General features: G+C 43.9%; 5 protein-coding genes and 1 long non-coding RNA gene across 8 annotated transcripts in view; 5 read left to right on the top strand and 1 right to left on the bottom strand.

Annotated features, from left to right (window-relative positions):
- Positions 1-8,326, top strand: part of LOC135334825 (P-selectin-like) — a 53,451-nt gene extending 45,125 nt beyond the window's left edge. The window contains exons 5-8 of one of the 2 annotated variants that reach the window (XM_064530171.1): positions 7,419-7,565; positions 7,622-7,798; positions 7,940-8,126; positions 8,186-8,326. In XM_064530171.1, coding sequence (XP_064386241.1) covers positions 7,419-7,565; positions 7,622-7,798; positions 7,940-8,109 — 494 coding nt within the window. In that variant the 3' untranslated portion in view covers positions 8,110-8,126; positions 8,186-8,326. The remainder of the gene's footprint in view (positions 1-7,418; positions 7,566-7,621; positions 7,799-7,939; positions 8,127-8,185) is intronic. The other variant, XM_064530170.1, reaches the window with a different exon arrangement.
- On the top strand, positions 369-9,733 carry LOC135334786 (sushi, von Willebrand factor type A, EGF and pentraxin domain-containing protein 1-like). Its single transcript, XM_064530107.1, has 19 exons — positions 369-511; positions 650-976; positions 1,029-1,208; positions 1,985-2,257; positions 2,342-2,515; positions 2,572-2,748; positions 2,811-2,984; positions 3,042-3,215; positions 3,277-3,453; positions 3,510-3,683; positions 3,740-3,916; positions 4,025-4,201; positions 4,644-4,826; positions 5,081-5,248; positions 5,400-5,723; positions 6,027-6,235; positions 6,305-6,359; positions 6,454-7,077; positions 9,601-9,733. Exons 1-18 carry the CDS (start codon positions 442-444, stop codon positions 6,489-6,491), a joined length of 3,231 nt encoding a protein of 1,076 aa, XP_064386177.1. The 5' UTR covers positions 369-441; the 3' UTR covers positions 6,492-7,077; positions 9,601-9,733.
- LOC135334745 (receptor-type tyrosine-protein phosphatase alpha-like) lies at positions 8,177-8,899 on the top strand (the record flags this gene model as incomplete). Its single annotated transcript, XM_064530026.1, has 3 exons — positions 8,177-8,337; positions 8,396-8,531; positions 8,704-8,899. Coding segments are annotated over 3 exons (396 nt in total), but the record flags the coding sequence as incomplete, so codon positions are not given.
- On the top strand, positions 8,938-20,462 carry LOC135334782 (uncharacterized). Of its 2 annotated transcripts, none has more exons than XM_064530102.1 (23): positions 8,938-9,077; positions 13,391-13,714; positions 13,767-13,937; positions 14,044-14,238; positions 14,290-14,493; positions 14,805-14,981; positions 15,030-15,374; positions 15,450-15,573; positions 15,632-15,792; positions 15,917-16,114; positions 16,278-16,474; positions 16,561-16,651; positions 16,803-16,885; positions 16,986-17,022; positions 17,161-17,375; positions 18,609-18,902; positions 18,986-19,229; positions 19,280-19,344; positions 19,409-19,543; positions 19,599-19,727; positions 19,790-19,941; positions 19,995-20,130; positions 20,285-20,462. In XM_064530102.1, the coding sequence occupies exons 1-23, from the start codon at positions 9,008-9,010 to the stop codon at positions 20,354-20,356; spliced, it is 3,819 nt and encodes a 1,272-aa protein (XP_064386172.1). In that variant the 5' UTR covers positions 8,938-9,007; the 3' UTR covers positions 20,357-20,462. The 2 variants fall into 2 exon arrangements, with proteins under 2 accessions (XP_064386172.1, XP_064386171.1); XM_064530101.1 differs by lacking the exon at positions 8,938-9,077 and adding an exon at positions 13,098-13,253.
- Positions 9,881-12,968, top strand: LOC135334845 (E-selectin-like). The gene is made up of 6 exons (XM_064530205.1): positions 9,881-10,011; positions 10,064-10,258; positions 10,596-10,772; positions 11,445-11,714; positions 11,830-12,375; positions 12,829-12,968. The coding sequence occupies exons 2-5, from the start codon at positions 10,132-10,134 to the stop codon at positions 11,994-11,996; spliced, it is 741 nt and encodes a 246-aa protein (XP_064386275.1). The 5' UTR covers positions 9,881-10,011; positions 10,064-10,131; the 3' UTR covers positions 11,997-12,375; positions 12,829-12,968.
- Positions 17,551-18,485, bottom strand: LOC135334870 (uncharacterized). Its single transcript, XR_010394388.1, has 2 exons — positions 18,240-18,485; positions 17,551-18,122 (listed from the first exon to the last, which is right to left on the bottom strand). It is a non-coding gene; the product is annotated as an uncharacterized LOC135334870 (long non-coding RNA).
- Positions 20,463-22,506: the final 2,044 nt, after the last annotated feature.

The raw sequence follows: 22,506 nt of genomic DNA, 5'->3' as shown, positions 1-22,506 counted from the left end.
CTACTATAATAATTATTGATGTATACATACATATAATTATAGTTATGCCATTTTTTTATTTCGTGCAGACTACCCCCAGTGGTGATGAGTCATCTCCCCTCCCCTGATTACGAGGGGTTGAGCAGACTACAAGAGGAGGCTACCTATGAGGTGGTGGACCAGCCACGCCCCCCTCCTCCTGCAGACTACCAGCTCTCAGCCTGTGCAGCTTATGCATCCACTGACTGCAACACAGAGAACAAGTAGACACTATAACAACACAGTCTAGTTTGTCAATGTATGTGTCACTGTTTCATGTAATTTAGCAAATTGTATTGTTGGAGCATGAGATGTGCTCCTGTCATAACTGAAGGCAATTATTATAATGACGCCCACTCACTCTGTCACTGTATATAATTAGAGCTACATATAGACATAGCTATACATATATACTACTAGAGAATGGCTACTGTAACTCAATTTCTCTGCTGTCTGCTGGGAAGTGTTTCTCTTGTGTATGGACAACCTTTGAGTGAGTTGATATTCATTAGCTAGAATCTTGCGCTAGATCTAGATCATATCCACTGCATGGTGTAAATCTAGATGAAACAAGTGTACACTGTATATAGATTTGGTATCAGAGCATCAATTATTGTATTATGGCATACAGTTCGACTGGCAGCATCCAATGAGCCCCCTGACACTGACCACACTGGAGAGATCATCTCATTCTCTGATGTTGGATCAGGAGCTGGCACTAATCCACCACGCCCCTGGGTTTGCTTCACCGCACAAACTGGTAGTGTATTGTGGCTGTTCCCCGATGGGAGTGCATTGCAATTTGAAAGTAGATCGTTGGCAGTTCAGGATGAAGTGTTCATCAGAGATCTTCCTAATTTTGGCGTTGCTCTGTATCGTGGTCCCACACACTTCAGTCCTGATGGAGAACACTGCTGTGTGAGGACTAACACAGCACTGAGGAGATGTGTCACCTTCAGTGAGTGCTGACTATATTGTCTATGTCCAATACTAACCCCCACCCCCCACAGCTCCCTGCCCCACACTGAGTCCCCTGTCTAATGGAATGATCTCATACGATGCAACCACCAACATGGCCACCTACACCTGTGACCCTGGGTACACCATCAGTGGAGCTACTCCGATAACTTGTATGAGTGATGGTACTAGTGCTGGTACCTGGTCTCCAATACCTGCAGCCATTTGTACAAGTAAGACTATATAGAAGTAACCAGGAGTGCATAAAGTAACTATGAGGTTATAACCAAATCAAGAGTAGATATACTCTTACTTGTATCTATACATGTACTTGCCAAGGATTATAATCTCGTGTGCTTGAGGTAATTCCCCTTTCCCATGCACATAAGAAGACCAATCCTTTATCAGCTACTACAACCACAAAACCCCCAAGCACAGACAGTACGGTGTTTTTGGTATTTTAGGTCTCTGCCAGAATTTAGTTGAAGCAAGTGTAATATTTAAGGAATAACAGTCTTATTGTACATTTGTATGACAGTGATGCATGAGTGATGGCGAGCTATTTGACCACCTCCCAGTATCCACCTCTGTAGGCGGGGTCAGTGCTTTCAAAACGTTGAATTTACCCGCGTGTTGTCCCACTAAAACGAAATCATTATCAACTCTCAACGCCGGGCTCTGTTTTCTTTTTCTGTTCCTCAGGCTGTCTGTTTTTTAGTTTTGTGTTGTCTTTTGTTGCTGCCTGTTGTTCAGGCCACTCTTAATCTTAAGAACCAAGTCAGACGTAGTAAATTATAAAACTGGAAATCACTGGAAACAGTCATCTTCCTGTTTGAGAATTTTCTTTATAATTCCCTGTAAGTCAGAGACCCAGGTTTCAAACGGATGTGCATCTATGTATATAATTATATCACCCACACACGCATACGCACATGCACACACACCCACACACACACACATCACACATGCACACACATGCACACACACACACACACACACACACACACAGACTTTCCTATGATCACAGAACAACCAAGCAACCAGACAGATATCCCGTTGGGTCAAGATACCACATTCACAGTAACTGCTACTGGAGGCAACATTACCTACCAGTGGCAGTATGGTGGGAGGAACATTGCCGACACTGCTGACATGTACTCTGGCACCAACACATCCACCCTCACTGTCATCACAGTAGCTGCCTCTGATGAGGGAGCTTATACCTGTGTTGTGTCAAATGGGAGTGTAAATGTCACCTCTGACCCAGCATTTCTAACAGTTGGTAAGCTGTCTAGTGCATTGCCTGTGTCTATGCTTGTACTACGCTGGTCTCTACACACACACACACACATGCACACACACACAGTGATTGATTGTGGCCCACTTGATAACCCTGGTAATGGATCAGTGAGCACTCCTAATACTACTCGTGGAAGTATTGCTACCTACTCTTGTGACACTGGCTTCAATCTGGATGGAAATATGACCAGGACATGTCAGGTTGATGGAGACTGGAGTGGGACTGCTCCAACTTGTGATAGTACGTTACATTGTATGCTTCTCTCATATGCTTTCATGAGCCTCCTATTGTTTTAGTTGTCAACTGTGGTGGCCCCCCTAACCCCTCCAATGGAGCAGTGAACACACCCTCTGGAACCACCTTTGGGAGCAATGCTACCTACAGCTGTAACACTGGCTACAATCTGAATGGAACAAACACTAGGACATGCCTGGCTAATGGAACTTGGAGTGGCAATGAACCAGCTTGTGATAGTACGTTATCATCTCTTGTTCATTGTGTACACTGTTGCATTGCGGCCTCTTCTTCCCTGCAGTTGTCACCTGTCCACCTCTCTCTGACCCTAATAATGGAATGGTCAACGTACTTAACAACACCTTCATGAGTAATGCCACCTACACCTGTGTCCGTGGCCACAATCTGACTGGAGACACCACTAGGACTTGTGAGGCTAATGGAAACTGGAGTGGCAGTGTACCAGTTTGTACTCGTAAGTTTGCATATGCCTCGCAATTTCTTGTTTTTAAGCGCAGGTTCTTTATTTTAGTTATTGACTGTGGCAACCTCCCTGGCCCGGACAATGGCTTGGTCACTATCACTATTGGCAACTTTGGTAGCAATGCTTCCTACACGTGTGAAACTAGCTACAATCTGAATGGAGATATGACCAGAATGTGTCAGGATAATGGAGACTGGAGTGGGTCTGCTCCAACTTGTGATCGTAAGTATAATTACATGGATCTACTTTATTGTTTTTATGATCTTATTCTTAAACACTGTAGCTGTTGACTGTGGTTCCCTGGACGACCCCACCAATGGAGCAGTGAACACATCCTCTGGAACCACCTTCATGATGAATGCTACCTACACCTGTAACACTGGCTATAATCTGAATGGTACAAACACTAGGACTTGTCAGGCTACTGGAGACTGGAGTGGCAGTAAACCAACTTGTGATAGTACGTTATCACCTCTTCTTGTGTACACTGTTTTAATTGCCTCTTCTTCCCTGCAGTTGTCACCTGTCCAGCTCTCTCTGACCCTGATAATGGAATGGTCAACGTACTTAACAACAACTTTGGGACCATTGCTTCGTACACGTGTAACACTGGCTACATGCTGACTGGGGATGTAATTAGAGTTTGTGAGGTTACTGGAGACTGGAGTGGGTCTGCTCCAACTTGTGATAGTACGTTATCATCTCTTGTTCATTGTGTACACTGATGGTCCTCTTCCTTCCTGCAGTTGTCACCTGTCCAACCCTCACTAACCCTGATAATGGATTTGTGATTGTACCTGATGGCAACTCCTTCATGAGCAATGCTACGTACTCATGTAACCGTGGATACAATCTGACTGGAGACACCACTAGGACTTGTCAGGCTAATGGAGAGTGGAGTGGCAGTGTACCAACTTGTCCTCGTAAGTAAATTATATGGCTCTATGTAAGCTGACTTTGAGGTCCCTTAACTTGAGGTTGTTTTGGCTTGTACTATCTCGTTTTTATGGGGCCATTCTTATACACTATAGCTGTCGACTGTGGTCCCCTCTCTGACCCATCCAATGGAGCAGTGGACACATCCTCTGGAACCACCTTTTGGAGCACTGCTACCTACAGCTGTAACACTGGATACACTCTGATTGGAGATATGACCAGAATGTGTCAGCCCACCAGTAGCTGGAGTGGCTTTGCTCCAACTTGTAACTGTGAGTATATTTTATCAATATAATATACAATTACCTACTACACCTGTGACACTGGCTACACTCTGACTGTATACAACACTATATAGTACTTGTGGGAGTGATGGAGTGTGGATGCCTCAGGCTCCCATCTGTAATCGTACGTACTACTCACACACAACCAAGTATTGTATCTATCCTTTTAGTTTTGTCTGTGTCTATGTGATCATTACCCCCCCCCCACACACACACACACACACAGTAGTTTTTTGTGAGTTGCCATAACATCCCCGTGTGTGTGCATTTGAAATTTAGTACATGCATGATGTCATGGAATTAGTAGCTAGATCAATAGTAATTAAGTTTAAAAATTATGTTCATACTCAATTCAGCATTAAATAGTTGTCCGAACTCATAATTATAGTCAAGGTCAACTGTGAATGCAACACTATCACTATCTTTGCAGTGGCTTGTCCAGACCTCACCATCCCAGCCAATGGAGGAGTGGCGTACAGTGACACCACCATCCCCAGAGCTGAGAGTTCCACGGCTACCTACTCCTGTAACCCTGGCTACCAGGTGACTGGACTGATGATGAGGACGTGTAGTGTCAGTGGATGGAGCACTGGAGATGACCCTGTCTGTACTGGTGAGGGGGATGAGTGTATTATGCTAACGTAAGACTTGGTAACTCCCAGCCACCTTTCTGACCTAACCCTCTCCAAGAGACTATATATAGAGTCCAAACTCCTCAACTAGAGTGATCATAGTATCACACAATAACTAACAACTTATTAATAAACTATTTCTCCTTTAATTAACGATTTATTTTTATTGTGAAACCTTCACATGCATACATGCATGGTCAGCAATATTAGTATATTTATATAGTATTTCTTATAGCACTCAGATGCCCAGTGGGAACCTATCAAGAAGAGTTGTCCACTGGAGAGAGTGTTTGTGTGCCTTGTCCTGGAAACAGCGCCAGCATTGTTGAAAATAGTGTGGAGTGTACCTGTTTTCGCGGCTACTACAGGACAGCATTGGAGGGACCAAATATTCCATGTTCAAGTAAGATTCTTATTAAAGTATAATAAGTGTTGTTTGGAAGTACATACATGCAGATCATGAAGTGGTGTTCAACACTATACACTATACTACTGTATTACCATTATGAAATATTTACCAACATGACATGATTGTTCATTGATGCCGTATATAGCTCCTCCGAACAACTGTAAGAGTTTGCAAGCAGTTGCTGAGAGGACTCGAGGTAACATAATCACTGTGCGTTGGGAGAGGCCAGAGATCACTAGGAGAGATGACTTGTACTACAACATATTCTACTCTGAGGACAACCAGACCTTCACTCAACACAACAGCAGGCCGTATGTCAAACAAGATGTCCTGGTGGACTACTCAGTGTCTGGTCTGCAGCCACTCACCACCTACACCATCCGAGTGATCCCTGAGAATGGAGTGAGCAATCAGGAGGAGGGAGGGCAGAGCAGGAGCTGTGAGGTCGTTGCCAGGACTGGGGATACGAGTGAGTGGTCACTTGGATTGATTGTTACCATATACTATGGTGTAGAGTTGCATTTTATTGATCTCGAGGAACAAAATTGTAGAGCTGATTCAAAATTCCCTTTGCGATTGAATTGCCCATAAATAAAAGAGGGTTTTCTATGAATTGAATCCTACCACGTTGCTAGCTGTGCGTGAGCTCTCTGTGTGGCCATAGTGCAGAGCACCGTTTATGACGTTGCATGCATTCAGTAAAGCGTCAATAGTATAGTTAAAATTGGAGACTTCTTCAGTTGGCTGAAATAAGTTTACTGCCCTGCCTCAGGGTCTAACGCCCCCTCCCTGGTGATCGGTTTCTGCACTGTTGTGGTTTGGACCACGCCCACAAGGTCGTATGGGAGGATCACTGGCTATGACGTCAGGTTCATTCCTCAAGGGTCTGGTTCAGATCTGATGGTGTCTAAAGGAAGAAGAGAACTTTTCCACGCAGTTGGAGATACTGGGCTAGTCACCACTGACAACGTCATGGTACAGGTATATATAAGACTCTAAATCAGTCTGTAGATTTATAAGTGATGCAATAATTATATCTATAATGTCCAGGTGAGAGCAAAAACGTCAGCTGCAGAGGGGAGGTGGAGTGAGCTGGTGCCACTGGGTGAGTTTAGATTGTAAAACTGATTTAATGTCACTGGATGGATGTCTATATATACACCTTACCTTTCATCCAGTATTGTATGACATTGCCACAGGTTGCAGGAATGCTGATGGTTTCACTGGCCCTCTATGAATGAATCAGACTTCCAATTAACACTGAATTTATACTAAGAACTCATCATACTGTGCTTCTTATGAAGAGCTGGTATTCCTCATGTAATGACTGCATGGTTAGATTGTAATACATAGTTGTACCATGGATATAAGGATTTGTATACCCAGAACAAGGCTGGTTAATTAATTGGAAAGAAATACTGAGTAAAAGAATTCTGTGTTCCCCGAGGGCTACCAGCTTTCAGCCTGGTGTATGTGCAACTTGTGCACCCACTGACTTCATGCACCCAATGAGCCCTCTGACACTGACCACACTGGAGAGATCATCTCGTTCTTTGCTGTTGGATCAGGAGTTGGTACTGATCAACGAGCCTGGTATTGCTACACCGGAGTCACTGGTGGTGCAGTGTGGCAGGGTCCTGGTGGGAGTACATTGCCCATAGTTTTTGACAGGGATGCAGTTGGGGACAAACTGTTCATCAGTGCTGTTAATCCTGCTGGAGACGTTGTTCTGCATCGTGGTCCTGATCACTACAGTCCTCATGGAGAACACTGCTGTGTGAGGACTGCTAATGGCCCTGCACAGAGTAAATGTGTCACCTTCAGTGAGTGCTGACTATATTGTCTATGTCCAATACTAACCCCCACCCCCCACAGCTCCCTGCCCCACACTGAGTCCACTGTCTAATGGAAGGATCTCATACGATGCAGCCACTAACAATCGTTACATGGCCACCTACACCTGTGACACTGGGTACACCATCAGTGGAGCTACTCCGATAACTTGTATGAGTGATGGTACTAGTGCTGGTACCTGGTCTCTACCACCACCCAATTGTACAAGTAAGACCTTTATATTTAACTAGTAAGTGTACCTGGTATAATTTTTATATGTGTATTTTCCCCAACACAGTCGTCACCTGCCTAACCCCTCCTACCAATGGAGCCTTGTCCACCACTAGTCGGGACTACCTCACCTCTGTTACATACAGCTGTGATACTGGCTACGTCCTCACTGGTAATAGTGGTAGTGCTAGAACATGTCAAGCTACTGGTCTGTGGTCAGGAGTGGCACCAACATTTACTTGTCCACGTGAGTTAGCAATCATGGTGGGTTGGAAGTAATGGTGATCAAGCATCTCCCCACAGCTTTTGACTGTGGTTCCCTGGACGCCCCCTCCAATGGAGCAGTGAACACATCATCTGGAACCACCTTCATGATGACTGCTACCTACACCTGTAACACTGGATACACTCTCATTGGAGCAAACACTCGGACTTGTGGAGGTGATGGACAGTGGACTCCAGTTGCTCCAATCTGTTTACGTACGCAAGTTATTATATCGATTGCATATTTATATTAGCAGTCTATAATTCATGTGGTCCACCTGCTGTCATCTGTCATCCCATTAGATCTGTTTACTTAAGTTTAAACTGAAACTACATTGTTATAATGTTCACATGCAGAGTTGGTGATCAGCCCCAGAGGCGTTCCAATGGCTGGTCAGAGTTTCTCCCTCACTTGTTCCCTGAGTGGAGGGGCCTCTCTACAACCCACCCTCTCCTACCAGTGGACGAGGGAGGGAGAGTCACTCATGACCAGCACAGCAACCCTCAACTTTGACACTCTCAACTGAGCGTGCTTAACAAGAAGGTGTGTACTTGTATATCACTTTGGTTGCTTTTTTATCGTTCCTTAATTTTTTCCTCCAGACTAAGCAAACTCAGCAAATAATTCAAATCCAAATTCTCGGTTGGAAGTCGACTGGTGCATGTGAGAACCTCAAGATTGTAACTGACGTCAATGAGGAGGTTATAAAGGTTCAAAGGAGGACTGGAAACAAGGCGATTGTGGTCCACTGCAGGTGAGGATCTGTTATAATTATTAATTAAGTGTGTAATATAATATTGTGTTGTTTCCAGTGACACTGCGACCCGCTCTGGTATGTACTGCTCTGTAGCTACTACCATTGACCGTTGCAAGACAGAGGGAGTGGTGGATGTGTTCCAGGTGGTCAAGGCTCTCAGGGTCCACAAGCCAGGGGCAGTACCCTCAGTCGTGAGTTGATCTGCTTACAGCTATTATATATAAAGCCTGCACCACTTAATTACAAGCCAGACCTCTCAACTGCTGTTTCCCCATAATTAGTATACAATGTAACAGACCATGCATTGCATTACATAGCACACCACAGTGTATGGGTATATTAATGTGCCACTCCCCCTCACAGGACAACTACAAGGATGTTTTCGAGGCCTTGTTGGTCTACTTGGACTCAGTCCTTCGATACTTACGCAAACTTTCTCTAAAACTAAAACTTTTAATGTGAATGTGAGTGCATTTTTTATTGTTGTTTTTGAAGTTAGACTTCTAGAAAATAAGATTTTAGTTTTTGTATTATTTTTAAAAATTGTTCTGTCTGAAAATTGACGATTTGGGTGAGGGTTGATAAGTTAAAAATCTCCAATTATACTCTAGATTTAGCAGCTATAGCTAGCTAGACTTTATGCCTGTGCTGCTATATATACTAGAGAATGGCTACTGTAGCTCTATTTCTCTGCTGTCTGCTGGGAAGTGTTTCTCTTGTGTATGGACAACCTTTGAGTGAGTTGATATGCAGTGCAACTAGCTCTACTGTAAGTAGAGTAGAGCAAACTAGTTATAATCTTGTGCTACTGGTGTAATCTAGATCTAGGATATAAACTTGGTATCAGAGCATCAGTTATTGTATTTAATAATGGCATACAGTTCGACTGGCAGCATCCAATGAGCCCCCTGGCACTGACCACACTGGAGAGATCATCTCATTCTCTGATGTTGGATCAGGAGCTGATGGTCTACCACGCCCCTGGGTTTGCTACACCGAAGACACTGGTAGTGTATTGTGGCTGTTCCCCAATGGGAGTGCATTGCAATTTGAAAGTAGATTGTTGGCAGTTGAGGACGAAGTGTTCATCAGAGATGTTCCTAATTTTGGCGTTGCTCTGTATCGTGGTCCCACCGCACACTTCAGTCCTGATGGAGAACACTGCTGTGTGAGGCTTAACACAGCACAGAGGAGATGTCTCACCTTCAGTGAGTGCTGACTATATTGTCTATGTCCAATACTAACCCCCACCCCCCACAGCTCCCTGCCCCACACTGAGTCCCCTGTCTAATGGAATGATCTCATATGATGCAGACACCAACATAGCCACCTACACCTGTGACACTGGGTACACCATCAGTGGAGCTACTCCGATAACTTGTATGAGTGATGGTACTAGTGCTGGTACCTGGTCTCCAACACCACCTACAGTCATTTGTACAAGTAAGACCAGAACTAGTAAGTAGTTAGTGTGTGTTTATTTTCCCCAACACAGTCGTCACCTGCCCTGTCCTAACCTCCCCTACCAATGGAGCCTTGTCCACCCCTAGTCGGGACTACCTCACTGTTGTTACATATACAGCTGTGATACTGGCTACTTCCTCACTAGTAGTGCTACTAGACAATGTGAAGCTACTGGTCAGTGGTCAGGAGTGGCACCAACTTGTCCACGTGAGTTAGCAATGGTGGTTGGAAGTGATGGTGATCAAGCATCTCCCCACAGCTGTTGACTGTATAGCACTGCTGGCCCCCTCCAATGGAGCAGTGGACACATTCTCTGGAACCACCTTCATGATGACTGCTACCTACACCTGTGTCACTGGATACAACATTGTTGGTAGTGTGAGCAGAACGTGTGGAGCAAGTATAACAAGTGGACCAACTGGAGTTTGGAGTCCAGCTGCACCAGTTTGTGAAAGTATGTTATACCAATGTGTTGTGGCCTCATGTGATTTCCTATATAATCTTATTTACTGAACCCTTTATATCTGTGAGCGTTGCCCATAAATAAGAAAAGGAGCGGGTGACTACGGTGATCAGGTTTCGTAAGTGGTTATGACTGCATTTCCATATATGCAGAGTCACTAAGTGGTTGAATCCCTACATGTGTTACACGCAATACAGGCTCCGGTTTGCAAGCACTTAGTCGATTCCATAAAATGAAATGCAGTTTCACAGGCAATTACAAAACGTGATCCCTGAGTATATTGAAGTTAGCCTTTAGTTAAATATATGTGAATTGATTGTCTGTACAGTTGTCAACTGTGGTTCCCTGGACGCCCCCTCCAATGGAGCAGTGGACACATCCTCTGGAACCACCTTCATGATGACTGCTACCTACACCTGTAACACTGGGTACACTCTGACTGGAGCAAACACTCGGACTTGTGGGAGTGGTGGACAGTGGACTCCAGATGCTCCAACCTGTTTACGTACGCAAGTTATTATCAACATCAAGCAGTCTGTGTTCAGTCTATGTTTGTTGTTGTGTCCATGCACCTGTCGTTATCTGTCCTACCTCAGTAAGTGTTTACTCAGGTACTAAATGAAATGAAAGCACCGCAGGTGCTGATGCCTCGGTGGAGATGCCAAAGCTACATAACATAAAGTTACTAATACACATGATTAATTTTGCTGCATGCAAAAACTCTGAGAGTGGGTAATGATCAACCATGATTGAAAACGATCGATGCCAAAAGTTCAAGTCTAAAATTAATGGCTGCATAATAGCAGAGCCTTGCAGCTCTCTTCTCACTCTTGCAGCTACCAATAGCTAGCGTTCTAGTGCAGAGCTAACTACTAAGTAGAGTAGCAACACTCGGTAAACAAGTTTGGCTACGTGCTCTTCTGAAAAGGCTGCAATGGCATTCCAATAAGCAAAACTAGGCATAACTCGAGAACGAAGCATTATTTTGCAAATCCACGAATTAAAATCCAAGTAAACATGACTAGAAGCCTATACAAACTCTTACTTGCACTTGATTCATCCTTGAGCAGCTGTAGCAGTCTACACAGACACACACACAGACACACAAACACACTATACCATATACCTCGCTTGCGCATGCGCGCCGAGGCATAACTACATTGTTATTATTTCACAGAGCTCCTAGTGATAAGCCCCAGTGGTGGTCCAATGGCTGGTCAGAGTTTCTCCCTCACTTGTTCCCTGAGTGGAGGGGCCTCTCTACAACCCACCCTCTCCTACCAGTGGACGAGGGAGGGAGGGTCACTCATGACCAGCACAGCAACCCTCAACTTTGACACTCTCTACTTGTCAGACGCTGGTCAGTACAGCTGTCAGGTCATCCTCACCTCCAGTCAGCTTGAGGGGGAACACACTGTAGCTGCTCACTACACCATTGAGTTCAGGAGTAAGTTGGAACCTGAAAGTCATTCATGTAAAACCTTACTAAAGATCGTGTAACTATAGTGTGTTCATATGGATTCACATAATTTTTTTGGTAACAGTTTATTTTTGTTTTATAGCACTCAACATTCAACTTCGTTTTGGTGGAATAACAAACTGTGAGGTGTACATTGCATCACTACCAGACTATCTCAAGGTGTTGAAGGATTGTGTGCTTGTGGGTTCATCCCCTCCTTTCTCACTGACGAGTTCATCAATTGTTTTGACGGCTCCTCTAGTCACGTGACCTACAGAGCTGTGCTGACTGCAACAGAAACTGTGTCTGCTGTGGAACTCATTTCTTTAATTGAACAATGGATCAGCGACACTTCAAGCATCATCGTACAAAGTACCCGACTTGGTTTGACAAACACTTGCCCTGTGGTGATCACTGACAGAGACAGTCCAGAGTGCCCTGAGGACATCACTAATCGGACAACTGCTACTACCTCACCCACAGAGAGTGTAGTGGTCAATGTTGGTGCAGTGGTTGGTGGGGTGGTTGCTGGAGTCTTGGCCATTGCTGTGCTAGTACTGATTGTAATAGTGGTGCTGTTGTTACTAAGGCTACGGAGGTATGGATCCAAGGACATGAGTGATGAAAAGACAGGCAGCCAACCAAGACAGTGAGTGTTAGTGTGTGAAGGAAGTAGCTGTCATAACTACGTGTATACCGGTATGATTGTAGAGAGCTTTTGTTATGATTGTGTATTTAATTATTCCATGTATATAGTTAATAGATTCCATTCTTCTATATGCATGGTGTGTTTGTTTTTAACTATGTGTAGAGTTTCTGTCGGTTATCAAATTATGTGCTTTTATTGTATACCGTATTAATTATGCATGGTCTAGTACGTCTGTGAATGAAATAGCTGTACACGTGTGTACTGGTGTGGTTAGAGTTGCATTTCAGGGAGAGTTGTGTGCAGTAGCCATCTAGCTAGCAATCTATGCCAAACCAAATGGCTGGTATATCGAGGTGGCCGTACTTCAGAGAGCTGGAATAGCGTTAGTCTACTGCTAATATTATAATTATTGATGTATACTATTTAGTTATGCCATTCTTCTATTTCATGCAGACTACCCCCAGTGGTGATGAGTCATCTCCCCTCCCATGATTACGAGGGGTTGAGTAAACTACAAGAGGAGGCTACCTATGAGGTGGTGGACCAGCCACGCCCCCCTCCTCCTGCAGACTACCAGCTCTCAGCCTGTGCAGCTTATGCATCCACTGACTGCAACACAGAGAACAAGTAGACACTATAAAAAAGACAGTCTAGTTTGTCAATGTATGTGTCACTGTTTTATGTAGTTTAGTAAGTTGTATTGTTGGAGCATGATAACTGAAGGCAATATAATGACGCCCACTCACTCTGTCACTGTATATAATTAGAGCTACATATAGACATAGCTATACATATATACTACTAGAGAATGGCTACTGTAACTCAATTTCTCTGCTGTCTGCTGGGAAGTATTTCTCTTGTGTATGGACAACCTTTGAGTGAGTTGATATTCATTAGCTATAATCTTGTGCTAGATCTAGATCATATCCACTGCATGGTGTAAATCTAGATGAAACAAGTACACTGTATATAGATTTGGTATCAGAGCATCAATTATTACATTAATGGCATACAGTTAGACTGTCAGCATCCAATGAGCCCGATGACACTGACCACACTGGAGAGATCATCTCATTCTCTGATGTTGGATCAGGAGCTAATGGTCTACCACGCCCCTGGTTTTGCTACACCGAAGACACTGGTAGTGTATTGTGGCTGTTCCCCAATGGGAGTGCATTGCAACTTGAAAGTAGAGTGTTGGCAGTTCAGGACGAAGTGTTCATCAGAGATGTTCCTAATTTTGGCGTTTCTCTGTATCGTGGTCCCACACACTTCAGTCCTGATGGAGAACACTGCTGTGTGAGGACTGCCACCAATGAGAGGAGATGTGTCACCTTCAGTGAGTGCTGACTATATTGTCTATGTCCAATACTAACCCCCACCCCCCACAGCTCCCTGCCCCACACTGAGTCCCCTGTCTAATGGAAGGATCTCATACGATGCAACCACCAACATGGCCACCTACACCTGTGACCCTGGGTACGCTGTGGCGACCATCTCATCCATCACCTGTAATGATGATACAATGATGTGGAGTAGCACTGTGAGACCCACTTGTGAAGGTAAGAGTAACTATTATCAATATTTTTCTAGCATTGTCATTAAATTTTGTCCTGGCCATCTGTACCGACCAAGAGTGTAAAATTGCTTTCATTATAATGTGTGCAGTCAGCACCACTACCTGCTCTGACTTGCCTGCTCCAACCAATGGAATGATTGGCTATAATGCGGAGACCATGAATACTAGACCAGTGAACACCGTGGCCACCTTCACATGTAACACTGGATACACTGTGACTGGTGATATGACCAGGACTTGTGGGGCTGGTGGAGTGTGGAGTGGGACTAATCCAACATGTACTCGTAAGTTACTCACATTCTCTTGTTTTTAAAGCTTATTATTATACACTGTAGCTGTTGACTGTGGCCCCCTTACTGACCCCTCCAATGGTATGGTTAATACACCCATTACCACGTTTGAGAGCACTGCTACCTACTCTTGTAACAGTGGATACAACATTGTTGGTAGTGAGAGCAGAACTTGTGGAGCAAGTATAACAAGTGGAGCAACTACACTAAGTGATGGAGTTTGGAGTCCAGCTGCACCAGTTTGTGAAAGTATGTTATACCAATGTGTTGTGGCCTCACGTGATTTCCTATACCGTATAGCGGGTAATTTTCGGGGGGTAAAATATTCATTATTTTTGTGGGCAGGCTGGCCTCCACGAAATTTTATCGTAGGCGTGGCTTATCTGAACGTAGGAATGCCGTGCAGCCACGAGACTAAACGAAATTTTTTACTCACGAAAACTACCGTTTCTCGAGTTGAACAAATTTTTTACCCCACGAAACAGCCGCTATACGTACAGTCTTATTACTGAATCCTTCCATTGAGAGTGTTGGTTCAATATGTTACTTGTCTCTAACAGTTGTCAACTGTGGTTCCCTAAATGCCACTGCCAATGGAGCAGTGGACACATCCTCTGGAACCACCTTCATGATGACTGCTACCTACACCTGTGACACTAGATACATGCTTATTGGAGCTATGACCAGAACTTGTCAAGCTAATGGAATGTGGAACTCTAGTGAACCTGCCTGTGAATGTGAGTGTGACCTACACAGCTTCAATACTACTCATTGCTCCCCTGCAGTCATTGTCCTGTCCATTGGAGGCACTGTCTACACTAACAACACAGCTCTGTCCTTCTCCCTCATTGGAGAGGGCTCCTCTGCCCTCACCTGTCACACTGAGCTATCCACCTGCTGCAGGGAACAAGACAACCTCAATGGAGGGGCTCTAGGAGGGTGGAGAGGACCTGGCGGAGACATTCCTGAAGCAAGTGATACTTGTCCTTCAGAGGGATTTTATGTCACTAGAAACATCAGCACTATCAGCCTGAATCGCTGTAGAAATGAAATGTTGGCAAGAGGTCTCTACTGCTGCACTATCCCCAGAACTAGCGGGACCAATCAAACATTCTGTGTGGACGTGCAAGGTACAGCATTCTTGTGTGTGTGTGTGTGTGTGTGTGTGTGTATCTTAGCTGATTCATTCACCCTCTGTTCTGTAGTGCCTACTCCTCCACCAGTGACTAGTGGTGGTGATGTTGGGGCTATAGTCGGTGGTGTCATTGTTGCTGTGATAGCCATTGTGGGGATAGTAGTGGGCATCATTGTGGCAGTCATCTTTGTCAGGTGATTATCACTTTGTGCTGATTCTCACTCGATCACAATACCATTGGTGTGTGTGTAGGCGTATGAGACTAAATAGGCTCAAGTATGCCCCTGTGCTGAAGGGAGGAACTCTGACCTCTGATACTCCTGCTAAACCAGCTCCCTACACTCACTACACTAGGGACAGAAGAGATGATGGTGCAGTAGCTCTGAGTAGTGTGCTCACTCCTAAAGACACAGGTGTGTGTGTCTTAGGTGGCCTAAATACAACATTCCTAGCTATATTAAAAGCAATTGACAGTTATGTTTAGAGCTAAGTTCTGTTTGTTCAACTTTCAGCACCAACTATTTGTCTATATTTCAGAGCCTAGTATAGTAGAGTTTCCTAGTGATACTCATGTGACGGAGGGGGAGGAGGTGTATCTGAGGGTGAAGGTGGGAGGTCACCCTCCACCCAGTCTCACCTGGTACCACGATGGTAGGAAGGTGACTGCAGACTATGCCACAGAACTGGACCAGGACGGTGGAATATCCTTCCCTAGTGTGGAGACTAAGCATGCTGGTGAGTACATGTACTACACAAGGTAGTGTTGTATTGGTTATTGGAATGTGTTTATAGTTGTTTCATAACATACCCCAGCACATACAATAACATAGCTGCCACATATGCTGGGATAACAACTGTTTGCTCATGAGAACCCATGCTCTACATGACCCCTACACAGGTAACTACAAGCTTGCTGCTGTCAATGACTCTGGATCCATTGAGAAGCAAGTACACCTCTCTGTTAGGGGTGAGAATGAAGAGCCTCCCCCTGTCAATAAGAACATTGACTTGGGACCATTACCAGTGGAGCAGCTTGGTGTGTTTGTGAGTGATCTGCATGCCAATGGAAACCTCAAGTTCAAAGATGCTTACAAGGTAAAGTGTTAATCATGTAGTATTATCAGTATTTTAGATCTTGTAGTCTTGTTAGTTTCTTGTAGCTGATAATAAATGCCCTGTAGACATTGGACAATGGTGAGAAGGGACATGATGTGGTCGTGGCAAAGATACCTGAGAACAAGCTGTGCAATAGATTCGGGAACATTGCCGTGTGTAAGTGTTACACTGAAACTGCTCTCTTGGTGTGTTTGTTCATTATGCTTGAAATAACTTTACTTAGCACATCATGGTTGACAAAGTACTAATATGGAGTTCTAATTATGTGCACATTATGAAACCACCTTACTCCTCTGGCCTCATGCAGATGATGACAACCGTATTGTGTTGCAACCCATCCTTGGACAAGAGGACTGTCAGAGTGACTATATCAATGCCTGCTATGTAGACGTGAGTGTGTGTGCCTTGAATGCTTCGTGTTATGCATGGCTATGAGCTGGCTACTATAGTCACCACTGTATGCTCACCACCTATGTTTTTTCTATTCCAGGGCTACCAAGCACCCAGGAAGTTCATTGCCACACAAGGTACATAATTGCACTACATACAAGCACCATTTATCAGTTAATGACTCCATTATGAATCTGCTTAGCAGTGAGTGAAGAATGTACAACAGTCAACACACGTTCTCAAGTTGTGAATATAATATCATGGTATCAATGCAGGTCCTATACCTCGCACTGTGGTGGACTTCTGGCGGCTCATGTGGCAGGAGAGACCACCCATAATAGTCATGCTCACCAACCTCATGGAGAACAACAAGGTCAAGTGTCAACCATACTGGCCCGAGTCTGGGAAGAAGCAGTTTGGACCATTCACAGTGGCCATTACAGAACAGCAGATCTTTGCTGACTACACCGTCAGGACCCTCAAAGTCACTGTAAGAATCTTGTTACAAGAGCTTCATTAGCCTCGATTCCAAGCCGCTGAGAAAGGCGGCCTGGTATACACTGTTTACGCATGCGCCAGAATTACCCAGAATCTGGGTAATCGTAAATTGCAGTATATTTATCAGTATTCTTATTCCGCATTAGTTTGTAAAACATTGATATCCGTTTCATTTATAATGATGTCATTGAAAAAAGAAATCTAGTCCAAGTTGTGTAATGGCTGCTACCTTCTCTTCTGCTCTCGCGTACGCGTTATCCTGTGTTGGAAAACCAGGTCTAGTCTTGAAAGACAAGCAGCTGGAGGCGTTGAAGTGTCTGTACGCTGGTGTTTATGTGGGTACCGTACCGACCGGCTATGGCAAGTCCCAGAGCAAGTCCATCTGCTTTCCAGACACTCCCTTTCTTGATTGATGTGAAGCTTGACAGGACCAGTGCACCTCTCTCTGAAAGAAGTGTGATTTCTCCTCTTGTTTCTCTGAGTGAAGCCATCTTCAAAGTGTTGGTGTGTCTGTTCGACGTTCAGTGCCATTCTCTCTGGAAGGAAGTATTGTTGTGACATTTGCCGAAAATTGGTCTCACAGAGTATACATGGTATCTGATCCGAGAACTGTGTGACCTGAATGTGTTTACAATCCGAGGGACTTGTGTGTATCCGATCCGAGGGACTTGTAGCTTGAGTGTGTATCCGGACTTGTTGCTTGAGTGTGTATTAATGGATAGTGCTTTCAATGGTAAATCTATTGTGTAAATCAATAAGTAGTCCTCACATTATGTTACGTCACAGACACTGTACTTATCCACATTTATTTTTTACCCACAGGTTTAACTAATTTCTTATGAGATTAACTTGTCGCCTGAGTGTGTATCCGATCCGAGCCTCAAGTTAATGAATAAATCTACAGAGCTGATGTTTTACTTAGCTGTCTCTGTCTACAGTATATACAGAGAGAGGTAGCCTCTTCTTTTTCTTTTTTCTGTTCTCTATCATAATAACTGTTTTAACGTTCAATGAGATAAAATACGGTAAATAATAAATTAATTGTCCACCCACGCGCCAACAGTAAATACCAGGCCCACTATTCAAGGGGCTGGAGTCGAGGCTAGAGCTTCATGTAACCTTATACCTTAATTAATTATATTACTTTGTGTAATGAGCTAAGTATGCTACCTTTTATGACTTCATGTATTCCCCTACTATTATTCTTGTGCTTTCACTACTTTAGATTGAAGGAGACAGGAAGTTCCTCAAGACCACTCAGTTTCACTTCACAACGTGGCCTGATCACGGTGTGCCTGACTATGCCACGCCCATTCTTGGGTTCCATCGTCGGGTCCAGTCCCAATACAAGCCATCGAAAGGTCCTATTCTGATCCACTGCAGTGCTGGTGTGGGACGCACAGGCACTTACATTGCCATTGATAATGTCCTTGATCAGATCTCAGCCGAGGGTATCGTTGATATTTCTGGTACCATTGTCAGAGCTCGTAACCAGAGGATGAAAATGGTCCAGACTCAAGTAAGCACAGTCCTTTAATTACTATTGTATCACTGCTGTCATTTTGATTCTACTGAGCATGCTCATTGCCCCTCTACCTATAGGACCAATATGTGTTCATCCACGATGCTATCCTGGAGTCAGTGACGTGTGGAGACACTCAGATCAGTGCTGGAGATCTGCGCAGACAGATACTGAATATGTCATCAGTGCCCCCGGGAAAAACCGTCTCTGGATTCCAATACCAGTTCCAAATTCTGGAACAAGTATCTCCAAATCCTAACGAGATTAACAGCAGTGCTGCCCTCGAATCGATGGACAAGAACAGGGGGAAAAAATACTTGCCAGGTAAGCTCCAATCAACTGTTGCTGGGTCCGTTTACTGTGTTGTTCTACAGCTGACAATAGTCGTGTGTTTCTGAAGGGAGAGCAACCTGACTACATTCATGCTGTGTTTGCTCATGTAAGTGTTCAACTACTAGAGCCCTTGACCTATTGTACTCTCATGGTTCCCTCCCTCCCTCCAGGGCCACAAGCACCAGAAGGCATACATCATTGCCCAGAATCCACTGGACTCAACTGTGCGTAACTTCTGGAAGGTGATCTATGACAGGAACTGTGCGGCTGTTGTGATGTTGACTCCACTCAGTGAGAATGGGAAGGTAAGAGATGGTCTCCATTAGAGGTCCTCCCTGTTGAGTGTGTGTGTGTGTGTAGGAGGCATGCTCCCAGTACTGGCCAGAGAGTGGCAATGTCACCTCCTTCGGTGAGTTCACCATCGATAACTTGGGGGAGGAAACCAACACTGGGTTCATTATGAGGCAACTGAGCGTCCTCAATGAAAAGGTACGTCATGCATCTCTTTGTTGCCTTCAAACCTCTCTTTATTCCTTGTTTCCTCCATGCAGACCCAAAAGGCCCTTCAAGTGATCCAGTTCCACATCACTAACTGGAATAGCAGTGGAAAGTGTGAGAACCTCAAGACTGTAACTGACGTCAATGAGGAGGTTATAAAGGTTCAAAGGAGGACTGGAAACAAGGCGATTGTGGTCCACTGCAGGTGAGGATCTGTTGTGAGTAATTATGTATCTAGTAATATTGTATTGTATCCAGTGACACTGCGACCCGCTCTGGTATGTACTGCTCTGTAGCTACTACCATTGACCGTTGCAAGACAGAGGGAGTGGTGGATGTGTTCCAGGTGGTCAAGGCTCTCAGGGTCCACAAGCCAGGGGCAGTACCCTCAGTCGTGAGTTCATCTGCTGTTATATAGAGCCTGCACCACTTAATACAAGCCAGACCTCTCAGCAGCTGTTTCCCCATAATTAGTATACAATGTAACAGGCCATGCACATAGCACACCACAGTGTGTATGGGTATTAATGTGCCACTCCCCCTCACAGGACAACTACAAGGATGTTTTCGAGGCCTTGTTGGTCTACTTGAACTCCTTCGATACTTACGCAAACTTTTAATGTAAATGTGAGCGCATGTTTTAGTGTGTGAAGTTAGATTAGTTTATGTATTGCCACTTTTTTTATCTCTGCGTCACTCTTTGTCATTAAATTTTTAGTGTAATGATTTACCTTGTTAGTTGATATAATCATAGATAGTGTAGGAAAGGGATTGGAAACGGAATCACGTGGGCTTATCAAGTGTGTGTAATAAACGCAAAGGCCAGCGGGCAGTCCAGGCTTCGATTAACGCAGCTACAAGCGCTAAATTACGCGCGTTCAGAGATACCAAAGACAAGGTTTTCTCCTATTCTTGGACAAAGGTAACACTTTCAATAGTACTAAGACCAATAGCAGTATTTATTAGAGCCTCTCTTACCATGTAGGTGCTAATTATTTATTGGGGCCTGGATTTCCAGGCCTATATTAGTGAAATTAGCAGCATATTCAACTGGGAATGACTTTCTGTACCTATATCTTCGTTGTTATACAAGCAATATTTACCATTTTGACTTTGTTGAATAGAGAATTAGGTGAGGAATGGAATGGTGTTGAATTGATACTGCTAAGTACTAAGGAAAGTTCACAACATGTGATAAAATGTGACAGGCTCTAGGAAAACCAGACTATTGGAGCAGACTAAAATTTTGGTGATTAATGTACCAAGTGATAGAGCAGAGCATTGCCTACACAATGATATGCTTAGTTTTCACATACCTAGTTTCATACCCGAGTTATGCGCGTTGGAAACTCGAAGCCGTAAAATGTAGTATCGAGAAAAACGGCTCTCAAAGATTGCTTAATTAGGAAAAATAAGGTAATAGCGAAAGTTTGGACGAAGCGTTTCGATGGAAAGAGTTGAATTTAGAGCATCAGATTTTACAGAGAGGTAGTAGAAGGGCTGTAGATACTTATACATCAATAACATTTTATTTGAGATTTTATACTGTAGGCATAAATTTAGCTGTAGCTCAATACTAAATTCTGCTCCAATAGTCTGGTTTTCCCAGAGCCTGTCACAAAAATGGCAAAATTTACCGGAATTTATGTTCACTTTTCCGTACCTCTCTTTGGCTTATAATTTGTCTTGGGTATTTCTAAATGCTTTTATATTGTAGTGCGTACTGTATATTGTGGAATGGGCACCCTTATTTGACTGAACAAAGCTTTATTTTGGCAGTAGCTGTGATGTTTAGTCTACATGTATATTTACAAATTGACGTACGTACATGTATATACTGGTCATACGTTATTATGTTACTACCGTCTTGTTTACTTACCCATGGGTGATATATACTATAGGGTTGGAGAATGAATACCTGGACGACTGAGATACTGGGAAAAATCTGTTTCTAGCCGTAAGGAGTTGCAGTCAAATCATTCATTGACATGGTAGGGGACCTGTTCATCCTCCCTGACGCAAGTGCCTTTCTGAGTGAGCGAATCGGCTAGAACCCTCTCGAAGTGTTTAACTACATTTCTATTTGATGCACATAATTATTTTTTTACGTGTGATCAAACAACCATAATTATAATTATGAATCGAATCAACTATATACACTAAGAGTATAAGAGTGCGAATACACAATACGCTAAAGTGATCAAGCTACAAATGTATTAAATTGTATTTCCCTCGTAAATCATCCATTCATAGCTAAAACTTTGTTGCTAAAGTCAGTGCAGTTACATGATGCTGGCACTGCTAAATATCTTGAATCCTTCGTCTTCACAAACAGAGGCTTAGTGGCTTCTCTCGATCTCAGTAGAGTGTTTCTCTGTATTAATTAAAAGGGACAATATTAAATTGGACAAGCAAGCTATACAATTTGTACAAATGTAGACTGGTATTTTGGACTTATACCTTCAATGCTCATCACTGCTCTTTAGCTCTAGCTCTTCTCAAGTCTCATATGCTGTCTGTCTGCTCTGTAATCTGTGCTGCCATCCCATATATCCCTAGCCTCGATCCCAGGCCGCACTTCCCGCTACTGGCCTACGATTGCGATCCGTTTCCAATCCCTCTATCTATGATATAATTATACCGTATAGCGCGGATTTCGTGGGTTAGAATCCTACATGTACAAGAAAATTGAATTACCACATTAAAGGCGTAGCTTCCCGGTAAGCAGTCATTCCGCAAACATTGTACAACGAAATAGCTTTTAGAGGCT

This window comes from Halichondria panicea, chromosome 4 (assembly GCF_963675165.1).
Source record: "Halichondria panicea chromosome 4, odHalPani1.1, whole genome shotgun sequence".
Lineage (NCBI taxonomy): Eukaryota > Metazoa > Porifera > Demospongiae > Suberitida > Halichondriidae > Halichondria > Halichondria panicea.
Note: the sequence above shows the minus strand (reverse complement) of the source record. Positions and strands in the feature narration are given on the sequence as shown.

Coding starts and splice junctions, on each gene's coding strand:
- LOC135334786 (XM_064530107.1), top strand. CDS start 442: ATGGCTACTGTAACTCAATTTCTCTGCTGTCTGCTGGGAAGTGTTTCT. Junction 2,516..2,571: donor GACTGCTCCAACTTGTGATA/GTACGTTACATT, acceptor CTATTGTTTTAG/TTGTCAACTGTGGTGGCCCC. Junction 4,827..5,080: donor AGATGACCCTGTCTGTACTG/GTGAGGGGGATG, acceptor TATTTCTTATAG/CACTCAGATGCCCAGTGGGA.
- LOC135334782 (XM_064530102.1), top strand. CDS start 9,008: ATGGCTACTGTAGCTCTATTTCTCTGCTGTCTGCTGGGAAGTGTTTCT. Junction 14,982..15,029: donor TAGTGAACCTGCCTGTGAAT/GTGAGTGTGACC, acceptor GCTCCCCTGCAG/TCATTGTCCTGTCCATTGGA. Junction 19,942..19,994: donor GCGATTGTGGTCCACTGCAG/GTGAGGATCTGT, acceptor TATTGTATCCAG/TGACACTGCGACCCGCTCTG.
- LOC135334845 (XM_064530205.1), top strand. CDS start 10,132: ATGATGACTGCTACCTACACCTGTGTCACTGGATACAACATTGTTGGT. Junction 10,773..11,444: donor AGATGCTCCAACCTGTTTAC/GTACGCAAGTTA, acceptor ATTATTTCACAG/AGCTCCTAGTGATAAGCCCC. Junction 11,715..11,829: donor CTACACCATTGAGTTCAGGA/GTAAGTTGGAAC, acceptor TTTGTTTTATAG/CACTCAACATTCAACTTCGT.